The sequence below is a fragment of the Chelonoidis abingdonii genome, chromosome 2 (assembly GCF_003597395.2).
Source record: "Chelonoidis abingdonii isolate Lonesome George chromosome 2, CheloAbing_2.0, whole genome shotgun sequence".
NCBI classification, from domain to species: domain Eukaryota; kingdom Metazoa; phylum Chordata; order Testudines; family Testudinidae; genus Chelonoidis; species Chelonoidis abingdonii.
The window spans coordinates 11166842-11180778 of NC_133770.1; the positions used below are offsets into that span (position 1 = coordinate 11166842).

At 44.9% G+C, this 13937-nt stretch overlaps 1 protein-coding gene across 1 annotated transcript in view; it reads left to right on the top strand.

The window, feature by feature from the left end:
• Positions 1-13937, top strand: part of LOC116834665 (pituitary adenylate cyclase-activating polypeptide type I receptor-like) — a 38758-nt gene that overhangs the window by 21590 nt on the left and 3231 nt on the right. Inside the window, exons 6-12 of the mRNA XM_032796922.2 lie at positions 1018-1150; positions 1980-2133; positions 5091-5151; positions 8315-8387; positions 9681-9772; positions 10873-11002; positions 13003-13044. Coding sequence (XP_032652813.1) covers positions 1018-1150; positions 1980-2133; positions 5091-5151; positions 8315-8387; positions 9681-9772; positions 10873-11002; positions 13003-13044 — 685 coding nt within the window. The remainder of the gene's footprint in view (positions 1-1017; positions 1151-1979; positions 2134-5090; positions 5152-8314; positions 8388-9680; positions 9773-10872; positions 11003-13002; positions 13045-13937) is intronic.

Here is a 13937-nt window from a genome sequence, read left to right on the forward strand (position 1 = left end):
ATTTCCCAGCACACTTCAAAACATAAGACTTGAATGTGCGTGTACCCTCTCACTATTCTTCCTGGAGTTTGTTTTTTTAATGGGACTATGGTTTGTGTCAATGCTGCATAACCATCATGATGGTCTCACAGTTCACATAGCGTAACTACTTTCCCCATGCTTAGCAAGGACATTCTCTCCATAAACGCCCCTCAGATGTGCCGGTACCATCCATTACAGATTCTAGGACCTGTGCACAGAGACCGAGGGAAAATAAACTGCACAGTCAAAAAATAATTAAATAAATCCATGGAGGATCAATCTATCAGTGGCTATTTGCCAAGATGGTTAAGGATGCAACCCCATGCTCTGGGTGTCTCTAAACCTCTGATTGCCAGATGCTAAGACTGGACAACAGGGGATAGATCACTTGATGATTTCCCTGTTCTGTTCATTCCCTCTGAAGCATCTGGCATTGGCCGCTGTCGGAAGACAGGATACTGGGCTAGGTGGATCATTGGTCTGACCCACTATAGCCATTATGATTATCCTATGTGTGCTGAGTTTGGATGATAGGGGGCTGAACCTTTTGATTTTAGGCCACTAGTACAAATCTAGCCCTGAGTAGTAATGAATGGAAATCATTACTATTTTGCATCAACACAGTGACCTATGCAATAAGAGACCAATCCAGTATCCACTGGAATCAAAAGGGATGTCTCTCCAATGAGCATTGAATCAAATCACAAATTGTCTCACCCTGTTGTCCAGTGGATAGGCATAAAACCCCCACACTTTCCATTGTAATAGCAGTAGAGGCCCAGGAACAAAGAGAATGAGCTAACCTATTGCCTTGCTTCTAGAGATGGCTTCTCCAGTTCAAGGGTGAGACACTGCTGGGGCACGACAGGGAAAGCGTGCCCTACTTTACTTGTTGTGTCTCACTGAAGACAGAATTGATTCCTGTTTGGTTTTTAGATGGGGCAGACTGAAATTTCTCTTTGAAGAATGATTTCCCTTTTTATTTTCTCATTTCAGAAAATTCCACTGTACGCGGAATTACATCCACATGCACCTGTTTGTCTCCTTCATCCTCAGAGCCACTGCTGTTTTCATTAAAGATGCTGTTTTGTTTGCTGATGAAAATATGGACCACTGCTTAATGTCAACGGTATCAGTCTTTTCTTCTCTCTCACTGTGTTTGATTTTACTGGTTAATCTTTGTTACAAAGGTAACACTGAGATTTCCTGTATTTTGGTTTTATGGGAGAAAAATAGGTCTGAGTTCACCATACTTTAGGGGTTGTTATGTTTATGGCATACACACAGACAAATTAGAGTATTTATGTTTTTATCTTGCTGGAGGGTTGCAATGTAGCACTACTTTATTGAATAGAATTTAAATAATTCCCCAAACAGAGACAAAACAGGATGCTCCCTAAAACAAGAGAGGCACAGCTCACCCCCTTTACTTTAGGCTCTCTGTCTTCTAACTCACTCTGCTAGGCCCAGATCCTGTGCTTTCCTACAGGGATCCCTAGTCTGCAAGCAGCATCAGGAATCATTTCCACCACAACCCCAAAAAACCTCTTACCGTGATAGCTTGCAATTCCAATATGGCCCTCAATATACCAAAGCAGCAAATCACATCAGACACAGAAAAATGCTAAACTCAGCTCTGGTGTACGAGGGCACAACTCTGTCAACTTCAGCAGAGTTGCATCCGCTTACATGAGTGAGGAGTTTGGCCTGCAATGGAGGTCTAAATTTTCACTTTCAAACAATTGTACACAATTCACTAGTCTTGTATAATCTATGGGTGTAACCCAAACCCCATTGATGTCAATGATAAATCTATTGAGGTCAATAGGCTTTAGATCAGAACCTGTGTAAGTGCATATTTCTCTTGGTTCAAATTTTTCCAGCCTTTTCCCCAGACCTTTAGGATGACTGACTTCAGAGATTGCAGCTAATATTCTCCTTTTCCTGTGTGTCTCTAGGTTGCATGTAAGGTTGCAGTGGCATTCTTTCAGTTCAGCATTTTAGCCAACTTCTTCTGGCTCCTGGTAGAAGGGATGTACTTGCAAACACTGCTGCTCTTGACATTTGTTTCTGATAAACAGTACGTGTGGTGGTTCATTTTGATTGGCTGGGGTTAGTACACTCTCATGTTTTCTCCCATTGTTTGTATATGTGCCTTCTTACAGTTATGCCTAGAGCGCTGAAGAACATTTGCTGTTAAGATGCACTTTCGATGAGCATTGACAATTCATGAGGTAGCACACGTTCAATGAAACTGCAGCATTTTATTTATTTTTGTTAAAAAATTTCCAGTGGAAATTTTGTGTATTTCTAGACAGCTCATGAAATATTTGGGTGTGGTGTGAGTGTAATGCACTAAGCCAGGGATCAGCAATCTTTGGCATGCGGCCCGTCAGGGAAAGCCACTGCCAGGCCAGGCCGGTTTGTTTACCTGCCGCGTCCACAAATTTGGCCGATTGCAGCTCCACGGGCTGCTGTTCGCCGTTCCAGGCCAATGGGGGTTACTGCAAGCTGCATGGGCCAAGGGATGTGCTGGCCGCCGCTTCCAGTAGCCCCCATTGGCCTGGAGTGGCGAACCACAGCCAGTGGGAACTGCGATCAACCAAACCTGTGGATGCGGCAGGTAAACAAACCAGCCCGGCCCACCAGTGGATTTCCCTGACAGGCTGTGTGCCAAAGGTTGCCAATCCGTGCACTAAGCAGTGTGGCTGTATAGGTCTCAGAAACTGGAACTCATGAGTTCTAGTCTGATCTTTGCCTTCAGAGTACTTTGGGCTATAAGATAAAACTTCACCTGAATTATTTTCATCAGGCCACACAATGCCCCCTGGAGGGAGATCAACATAATTATCCTCACTGCACACCTGTGGCGACTGAGGCTCTGCATATCAGGTCAGGTGTTCCAAAATGGAAGCACCCAAAATTAGTGGACAAGTTTGAAATTTTTGCCCAAAAGTTGAAATCCAGGCCCCATTGAAATCAGTAGGAGTTTTGCCACTGACTTCACTGAAGAGAGCATTTCACATTAAGGGTCTAACACCAGGCACTCAAAGCCTAGGGCAGCGATCACCAAGTGGTAGATCACGATTGACTGGTTGATCCTGGAGCCTCTGACAGTCGATCGCGATCTCTGATCACTAAAAGTCTGGTGGCACAGCAGGGCTAAGGCAGGCTCCCTGCCTGCCCTGGCCCCACACTGCTCTTGGAAGCAGCCAGCATGTCCCTGCAGCCTTTGGGGTTGGTCAGGGGACTCCATGTGCTGCTCCTGCCTGCAAGCACCACCCTTGCAGCTCCCATTGGCCAGGAACTGCAGCCAATGGGAGCTACAGGGGTGGTGCCTCCAAGGAGGGGCAGTGTGCAGAGCCACATCTCCCTCCCAGGGCACAGGGGTAAGTGCCGCCCAGCAGGAGCCCACACCCCTCCCACACCCCAGCCCTGAGCCCCCTCCTGGAGCCAGCACCCACTACCCTGTCCTGCACCCCAACTCTGCTCCAGCCCTGCGTCCCCTCCCAGAGAGAGCACCCCATACCCCTCCTGCACCCCAACACTCTGCCTGAGTCTGGAACCCTCTCCTGCACCCCAACCACTTGCCCCAGGCTCACTCTGGAGCCTCTCCCACACTCCCAACCCCTGCCCCAGCTGGTGAAAGTGACTGAGGGTCGGGGAGAGCGAGCGACAGAGAGAGGGAGGATGGAGTGGGCAGAGCCTCAGGGAATGGATGTGGCCTCAGAGAAGGGGCGGGGTAGATCCTGGGTTGTGATTAAATTCAAAAAGTGACTTGGGTGTAAAAAGATTGCAGATCACTGGTCTGAGGCATTTAAAATTAGAGACTACTTTTGAAAAGGTGGCCCTCAACTTTTGTGAGCTTCAATTTCCTGATCTAGAAAATGAGAGCAAATACAGTTAGCCATCTCATTGGGCTGTTGTGAGGCCCAGGTAAATAATACTTGTTAATAGCTATCTAATTGCAAACTCTGATTAAGGCCAGGAAAGAGCAGAAGTGGAAATAGATCTCACACATTTCTTGATATCAGTCATTAGATTATTAGAAGGAAGTTAACTAGGCTGGTGTGCTGCCTCGTATGCCCTTCATGATGGAAATATACAATCTCCCATGTGTTCAAAGAGTTACACAGAATCATAGAATCATAGAATATCAGGGTTGGAAGGGACCTCAGGAGGTCATCTAGTCCAGCCCCCTGGTCAACACCAACTAATTCATACCAGCCAGGGCTTTGTCAATCTGGGCCTTAAAAGCCTCTAAGGATGGAGATTCCAACACTTCCCTAGGAACCCATTCCAGTGCTTCATCATCCTCCAAGTGAAAAAGTTTTTCCTAATAGCCAACCTAAACCTCCCCCACTGCAACTTGAGACCATTACTCCTTGTTCTGTCATCAGGTACCACTGAGAACAGTCTAGATCCATCCTCTTTAGAACCCCTTTTCAGGTAGTTGAAAGCAGCTATCAAATTCCCCCTCTGTCCAGAGTAGTCCAGAATTGCAATAGCTATAGGTAAGTAAGTGATTTCTGCAACCATACAAAAGCTTAGAATTCACAGGCAGGCCTTCGTCTAGCTCTCTGCCTCAGTGGCTTGCCAGGCTTTTCCAATCCCCTCTTAAAATATGTTTTTTTGTCTCTTGCTTATGCCTCTTGACTTCACAGTTCTTTTATTGAACCGGTGCCTGAATGCGTTCTGTACAAGATCACTTGACACCGTTGTTTGGCACTTGTGCTATATCCCGGCTGCAGTTCTGTAGCCCTATAAAGCATTCAGACTGGAAATCAGATGTACATTTTTCATGGGGAGAATAATTAATCCAATTTACCAAAGGTTGTGGTGGAGTCCCCATCACTGACCATTTTTAAATCAAGACGGGATGTTTTTCTAAAAGCTCTGCCCTAGGAATTATTTCGGGGAAGTTCTCTGGGTTGTGCTAGGCAAGCAGTCAGGCTAGATGGTCCCAGTGACCCTTTCTGACCTTGGAATCTCTGAATTTGGGGATCAGGTTTGCATGGAACTCACTGTTGAAAATAAAGCCATGTTGTATTCTACATTGACTCTTCTAGGAACTCCCAGTGCAGTGATGTCTGCTTGGATCCTAACCCGAATCTACAGACAGAATACAGGGTGAGCCAAAATCCTAGTGTGGCTGGGCATCACATTTGGCACAGTAAATGTGATTCATCAAGAAGAGAGAGTTTAAAAAGAACCAAAGCTGTTAAGCATAAGATTTTGCATTTCTAATCTTTAAAATCCAGAAATAGGCAAATGAGGAAATCGGTTTGAGAACTATCTCCCAATTTACATCTGACTGCAGCGGCAGCGTTGCCAGCTCACGATTTGATCAAAAGTCTCACAATTTTGAGTTGTTTTTCTGAAAGCCTCCACTGCTGCAATCATGATATTGCAGGAGAATTGTGGCTTTCGTTTTAAAATATGTGTCTCGCCCTCATGGTTGCAGAGAAAACTTGACAATGTGAAGCAAGTGCCCCCTGCAACCAGAAGGCAAATAAAAAGAACCAAACCCTTATTATTTTTCCGGAGGTTGTGGAGGTTTTAAGCCAATCACATGACTGGGTGGGATTGGACTCCATTTTTTAACATCTGGGGTTGGTAATATCGTACATGTGAATTCTTGCATTTGAATGATTATGCTGTGTATTGAACTGTCTTGCATCTGGCACTCATCTCCTCTGCTTTTCACATAATCTCACCACTCCTTGGGCAAGAGTCTTATACCCTGAAGCTCCTACCATCTGGAACAACCTTCCTCTATCTCATTAACTTTCTACCTAGCCCTTGCATCAAACAGTGCAAGCTTCTCTATAGCACCTGGCTAGTAGGCTTCAAGTCTGGTTTACTATTATTAAGAGTGGAAGATTACTTCCATTTTCATCTCCATTCATACCTTGGTTTGACTGCAAAGCCTCTCAACTTGAGGGAGGGGAGAGGGCAATATAACACAGATGCTTGTTACTTCTCCAATTCACTTCACACCAGCCACGAGATAGGAACAACTTCTACTCCTTCCCAAGCTGGGAAAGATTCAGACCAATGACCTGAGGGTGAAAGGCTGTCTAGCCAACCACCACTCACCTGACCCATGCAGTCCGCCTTGCTCCATTCATGTTAATGTGTGCTACCCAAATATATCAGTAGCAAAATACCCCCTCTTTGTAGTTTGTGTAAACGGTGGTAGGATGTCAGTCTCCATCTTCTCATGGTACATGCTCCTCTTATGTAGCCTCTAAGGTATAAGGACGAATTCAATGTCCTTCTTGTCTCTGGATCTCCTCATGTGGAAAGACTGCAAGCAAGCAGACAAATTACTATGATCCTGCAGTTATTCCATGTGCAAAAATTCCTTTGATTTCAGTGGCAGAACCAAATCTGGAAAGATTGTACTAGTCTTTGATTGATGATAAAAGGGGTTCAGGGAAAGATGGTAAGAACAACCAGTGGCCTGGAAAAAACTCCCCTGTGAAGAAAGATTGAAGAGATTGGGCTTTTTTACCTTACAAAGGATGTTAATAAAACAGGACATAAAGTATATAAAATACCAAGTACTCTAGAGAAGGTGGATCGGGAGCGTCTCTTGTCCCTGTCTCATATGCAAGAACAAGAAGGCCCTCAATGAAATTGAAAGGTAGCAAATTTGAAACCAATACAAGGAAATAGCAGTAGATGGTGAGATATGGCTTAGCAGAGTAGAGTAGCACAGAGTGCCGTACATGTCTGAACCCCCCCAGGGTATAGTCCCTACACAGGCTCTCTTCACATCCAAGCAGTGCCTCCCATAGCTGCTCTTAGCAATGTAATGTCCTGCTGTCTCTCCACTGCCAGAGCCTTTCCCCGTTGCTGCAAAAGGCCTCCGCAGTGGGGAAAGTCTCCAGCAGTGGGGCCTGAAACAATATGTGCTTGCAGTCTATATGCTGCCTTAAGCATAGACACAGACCAAGGGGACCGGTTATCTCAGACCTTCCTATCATTAAGTTCTTGCACCCTCCTCTGATGCAGCTATTGCTGGCCACTGCAGGAGACAGGATGCTGCACCAGATGGACACTGTGCCTGATTCAGTCTGTCCGTTCCTATGTTCATTGTAGAGTAGCTAAACCAACGGAGAAAATAAAATCCAAATTGGATAAGTTTCCCTTCATCCCTGTGCGCACACTCTGCTAGCTGTTAACACCACAGCACGTGCACCTTTTAGATGAAGGCTCCATTTTGGCTGCTGCTCACCTGCCCCAGATTGTGCCGGGTTCCAGTCAAAAGCTCTAAAGTGGAAGCCTCAGGAGCTCAGTGCTACTGAGCAGCCTGGTCTAGGTGGGTGGCTCAGGGGAGGGATAGCTCAGTGGTTTAAGCATTGGCCTGTTAAACCCAAGGTTGTGAGTTCAATCCTTAATGGCCCTACCCAGGGATCTGGGGCAAAATCAGTATTTGGTCCTGCTAGTGAAGGCAGGGGGCTGGACTCAAAGACCTTCTGGGATCCCTTGCAATTCTATGAGATAGGTGTGTCTCCATATATTAAACCCTGGCAAAGAAGTGAGGTATGCTCTGGATTTACTGCAACTGAATCCACTCTCTCTTCTTTACCCTGAAATAGCTATACACAGCAGGGCAGAGAGAGAATATTAATGAGCAGCCTGCATTCACGATAATGTCCCCTTCCTTGCTTCACTTTGGTATGTCAACATTTACAGGGGCATGTAGCATGCAGCCATGGCATGTCCCCCAATATGGATATAAATAGCAGAGTAGATGGAGGGGCACAGTTTAGGTGAGTAGAGTAAGACATGCCAGACCCTTGGGGTATGTACCCTTCATGGCCTCCAAAACCCCACATAGTGCTTCCCACATGTACACTTCTATTTTTACAGTGTAGTGTCCCATTGCCAGAGCCTTTCCCCACCGTAGTGAAAAGCAGCAGGGAAAGGCTGTGGCAGCCAGGCTCTGGCCTTTCCTCATGGCCTCTCTGCTGCCAGAGCCTTTCACTGCTGCGTAAATCTATGCACTGCAGTGGGAATTCAGCCTGTTTTTCACTGCAGCGTGTAGCCACGTGTACCCTAAACACTGCCACCTCCGCTACCTTTGCCTCTTGCTGGGTAAGCCGTCTTTGCATTCAGCCATACAGCAACCTTCTTGGGAGTGAAAATCTGGAAGAACTTTTGGGAGACACTTTTAAATTGCTAACCAGAAGAGTTAGGGACAGCCACTTTTCTGTACCAAGACTAGAGTCATTTAATATTCAGCACAAACCAGACCAGGTAATTATTTAGTTTCCTGTTTCAGATGCTGGGATGATGATGATGAGAATACAGCAGTGTTATGGATCATCAAGGGACCCATACTGTTCTCTGTATTAGTGAGTTTTGCCTTTGATCTGTTGAATCCTTTGAAGGCTAAGCACATCGCTCTTTTCAGTCAGACAGGGATACAGTGCCACATACCGCATTTAATTTGTTTTGAATTTTAGGAAGCTGGAAAGTCTTGCATAACACTTGCTATATTGAGAGTGGAAGAGACAAGCAGCAGTGAAATGCATGCAAATTACAAATGAAGGGCAGAATGTTGCCCTGGGACGTTTGTGCAGTACTCCATTTCAGCCAATGTAAGCTAGATGCGTGCAGCCAAAATTGGCAATAGTGCAAGATCACACACAGGTGATACAAGGCTAATTACTCAGAGTTTAATGCTAGGAACCTGCCTAAATAAGGATACTCCTGAATCATCTGCGCGTGATCATTGCACATTTGCAGGTACAGGAACATTTAGCCTTAAAGGCTCATTGTGTACAGTAACATGTAAAATCATCTATTTTCTGTCACTTACTCATGCATCTGGCCACAGAATCCATCTCCAAAATGTGAGGATGTACTTAGAGTGTAAACTCTTTGGAGCACGGGGCGTCTTTTTGTTTTGTGTTTGTACAGCCCCTAGCACAACAGGATTCTGCCCATGACTGAGGCTCCTAGGAGCTACCACAATACCAATACATAATAATAATAAAGGGCTTGTGACATGCCTGTACCTAGTCATTTATCTTTCCCCTATTTTTATTCTTCTGTTTTCTCTCCAAACCACAGAACAATATTACCCCTCTACCTAGACTTTCATCAATCTTGTCTCCAATTTTATGCCAGTGTGTTCTGCACTTGAGCCTTGGGGATGCATATTTAGGACAAAATTTGGCCATTGTATATGCAAGCAGGACTCGTACTGACTTAAATTGTGTTGCAAGATCTGTTTTGCGGAATGTTATAGAAATGAGCATCGGTCAGAATTTTCAAACATGGGTGCCTAAAGATTAGCACCTACATCCGTCATTAGGCATAAAAAAAAAAAATTGACCTGATTTTCAGGCTCTGAGCAGATAAACTTCCTATTCAAAGTCATTGTGGAAGCACATCAAAACTGAAAATCAGACTATGTTTACTTAGGTGCCTAAATAAGGATTTGGGGGTGTCACTTTAGGCATCTAAAATAGAAAATGTTGCCCTTGTTATTTATTTGTTTGTGTAAAGATTGGGAACCAGATATTCAGATGGCATAAATTGGCACAGCTGCTTTGACATAGATGGATCTATGTTGATTTGCGCCCATTGAAGATCTGGCTTCATCTCCTAGGAAGCTTAGAAACCCCTTCTTCTCTTTGCAGATAAACTTTATTATATTTGTCAATGTGATCAGAATTCTGGTGCAGAAATTACAATCTCCGGAGGTCAGTGGCAGCCAGTTTAGTCATTTTGTGTAAGTGATGATATCTTTTTTCTATTATCTCCTGTTGGATCTGGTTTAATGTATTGTTTCCTGGGGGTGTCTTCCTATGGCCTCTTCCTCAATAGTGGGGAAAGTAACTCCCAGAACAAAAAAACCCATAATCAAGTTGCCACCTTGTTTCTAAGGTACGAGCAGGTAAAATTCTGCCCTTTTTCTAGAGGCCTCCCATATAAAGTCCTATCCAGGCTAGGCCACCAACCAGCCCAACTGAATGTCCTGCACCTAACAAATTGTAATCAAGTTAACACACTCTACTTAGGTTGGCTCCATGCTTTGCCACACAACTGGCTCCTCCTCTCTCCCTCACCGTTCTTATTTTATGCACATCAGCTATGCCCTATAGTTTAAGGAGCTCCAGGTGCATCTAGTTCCCAGATGTTTAACTCCTCCCATTCTGGTTCCATACCCCCCAGCATATCATGCCCTTCCTGAGAGACTCAGTCCTGCCAACCTCGGAAATGGTCTCTTAGAACAGCTCAGGGGACTAGCTGGCTCATGGGTTTGGTAAGGCTGGAGAATTTCAATACTAGATTGCCAGTCCAATCCAGCCCCAAATGCATGGACAGATGGCCTCATCAGAAGAACCACCTTCATGGGTACCACAGGCTGGCATCCATGCCCGCTGACACAGGAGAGAGAAAAAAGATTGCAAAGGCATAGAGAACAAATGATCCTAGCGCCATTAGACGCACATTGGCTTTGCACGTCGATGACAGACCGTGCCTGATCTGTAGATAAATGGAGGATTTACGTCTTGTCTACATGGTGCAGCCTAGGGCACTACAGCTGTGTTATTTCTAAAGCGCATTAATTGGTCCATGTAAATCCTGATGGTGCACACTGAAAGGTCCCTCATGCACTTTAACGATTACACACCAGCAGGGTCTACACAGAGACCAATTAATGTGCAACATATTAGTGCGCTTTAGAAATCCGCTCCCCCTCACAGTGTGCATGGCTACGCTGTGCACGCACCCCCTCAGTCTCGGTTCTGTTAGTTTCCCACCTTCCATTACATTCATTGAAATGTTGTCAAGTCTGTCATGATTGTGGTTTCTTTCATTTTCTAGGAGACTAGCTAAATCCACACTGCTCCTGATCCCACTCTTTGGGGTGCACTACATCGTGTTTGCGTTTTGCCCAGAAAGCACTGGATTGGACGCTAGACTTTATATTGAGCTGGGCTTGGGCTCCTTTCAGGTATGATAAATAAAGATAGAATTAATGACTGTCTTGACCTTGCCCAATTCAGGGAGGGTGACTGAGTGCCTTACCTGGAGTCTCATGGAGGCTGGGGTGTGGATCAGAATGAGCTGGCTGACGTTCCATCCAGATCAAACAGGCGATGAGAGTAGGTTAGGAGAAATAACATCAGTCTCTCTCCTTCCATTGCTAGTGCACCCACCCTTCACTACTCGAATTCGTAGTCTGCGTGTACGCTTAGACCAACAACTGCTGTTACGTGATGAAGTAGGAGCTGTGGCCGGGATTGCTTTCTCTATCTTCTCGTGGCCAGAAGAGTATGGCTCTTCTTTGGATGTAGACCTTGCTTCTTTCATCCATGCCTCTGTCACTTTGAGTTTAGATGACTGCAATGCACACCAGATGATGCTACACTTTAAGTATATTCAGTAGCTTAAAACTGGACTGGAATACGAACTTCCCACGCAGTGAACATTACAGCAGTGTCCATGCTCTGCATGGCTACCTGTTGGCTTTGAGATAGAATTTAAATTGTTGCTTTTGACTCAGGTGCACTTAAATTACCAGTCACCTGCCTATATGAGAAGCGACCTCTCTTGTGCCATATTGCTGGGGTTGCAATGAGTCACTGTGCACTAGCTGGCACGCTCTGGTTCTTGCCAGGGTTTTCTCCCTGGAATGATCATCCTTTCTTGGTCAGAAATAGCCTGAATCTCTTAATGTTCTGGGCAAGCTGCCAGGCCCGGGCGGGGCGGGGCAGGAGGAGGGGCAGAAGGAGCTCGGGCATGAGACAGGCTTTCTGGCCTACTCTATCATGGTTGGATTTTGTGCCATGGTTTATTCCACAGCTTTGTAGGCAAACTGAACTATTGGCAGGATGCACAGGGCTATGGAGAGGCTCCTCTTTGGCCTTAGAAATAGAAAGTAATACACCAGAACTGTAATTTTCAAAACTGTCTAAGTCACTTATGAGCGCAAGTCCCATTGAAAGCCATTGCTAAGTCACTTAGGAACTGTGGAAATTCCACCCTAAGAAATATTTTGCCACAAACAGTGTCTATAAGGGAAATTGAAGTTTTTATAGTGTACTAATTTTCAGCCTCTTTTGAATCAAATTATAGACACAGGATGTGCACATGTACTTACTGTAAACTTGCAGCCCAAAGGAGAAAGCATGAGATGGAAATTTTGACACCACCCTCCACCCCCGAATGTAGCTGTCCTTGTCGCATGACGTGACTACTCCAGATGCTTTCTATGATAGGCCCCAGGGAGGATTAGTCCAAAGGAGGAACCAGGGGTCAGGGTATGGTCTGTATGTTGCAGAAAGATATTTTCAGGCTTCTGGGAGAACATTTAGGGGTATATGAGCAGAAGCAATTGTCTGTCCTCTTTTGGAAAATATTACACTCAAGTACTTAAAAAACACACTTTCATTACATAGCTGTGATTACATGACAGGTTTCTAATGATCGCACTGATGACAGTTTTTGCCTTATTTATAAAGATGCTGTCAAAACCCTGCCGTATAATTATAGCCTTATAATTCACGGCTACATATTTTAAAAAAAAGCCTTGGCTGCCTAGGATTTCATGCTATACACGCAGGATTGCATGCCAAAACAGGGCTAGAACTCAGATCCGCCTACTCTAAAACCCACAGATCCCTTCTACTTGAGCTAAAGAAGAATTTGGGTGAGTTGCTAGCAGTACAGGGCCCCTCTCACACAGGTGAGCAGTTCTGATTATATCCATTAGAGGTCAGCGGGGCACATATACAATATCAGGTCCATGACAGTGTTTAGTCTAAATATCAAAGTCATATGAATAGTGTCACGCCACCAAAATACTATTGGAAAAATTATGTTAGTGTGTGTCTTAATCAAAGTATTAATTAGGCTGAAGTCACTGTACAATTATCTGTGCTCCAAGGCCCGCTGTGCTGAAGTTCACTTTTTTTAGAAATAACCTTTTTTCCCCCCCCCTTAATTCCCTAGGGTTTTGTTGTCGCCCTTCTATATTGCTTCTTAAATGGAGAGGTAAGTAGCAAGACATGCGATTGCATAAGACCTTTGAAACTCAGGGGCTTCCATTGTTTTTCTTGTGTTCCAATTTCCAGAATAGGCCATCGTGCATGACTTTGATCTGCTCCTGAAAGCATGAAATAGACTTATCGGTCTTCCTGCCTGTATTTCTCTAATTTAGCTAAATACACGTAATTCTGGTCTGCTACAGGAAGGCACAACATCAGCCTTGAGGTAGTGACCCCTTGACAAGTGGTCAGGGATTCCCCTGTCATGAGAAAGTCTGTTCAATCAGCGTCTCTAGATACATATCGAACTTCTGTTCAGCTTTTATTTCCTCTAAAGCATTCTTCCTCTCCAGGGCAGCCTGTGTGGTTCCAGATAGTCTTGTTCAATCTTATGCTTCATGTTCTTTGATTATTGTTAAGACTCTTGGCTACATTTTCCGAGGTACATGATAAAGTGCCATCTGTTTTAAAAAGTGGCCATTTCCCAAGGGAAGGTGCGGGATTTTTTTATACTATATATGTGCTTTATGGAGCTTGCAGTGCGAATGGTCAGAACTTACCTGAATTTGCTCCGTAAAAAAAGTATTTAAAAGCCAACTAAGACATAAGCAAATATGGATGTTTCAGGTGGGATTTTTCAAAAGCTCCAAAGCAACTTGAGAGCATGGGTCCCATGGACTTCCAAAGTGATGGGTGTTCCTAAATCACAAAAGGGGCAGATTCACAAAGGTACACAGCACCTGGGTGCCTCCTTAGGCACCACTGACATTCTCAAACCACCACTTAGTTGCCACTTACCCTTGCAGGTCCCTTAAATTCCCACTGGTGGTTAAGTGCAAAGTTGCCAAAGCCCTGGATGCCACCCCACAGCTAACCCAGTCGTCGGGATTGAACCTGGGA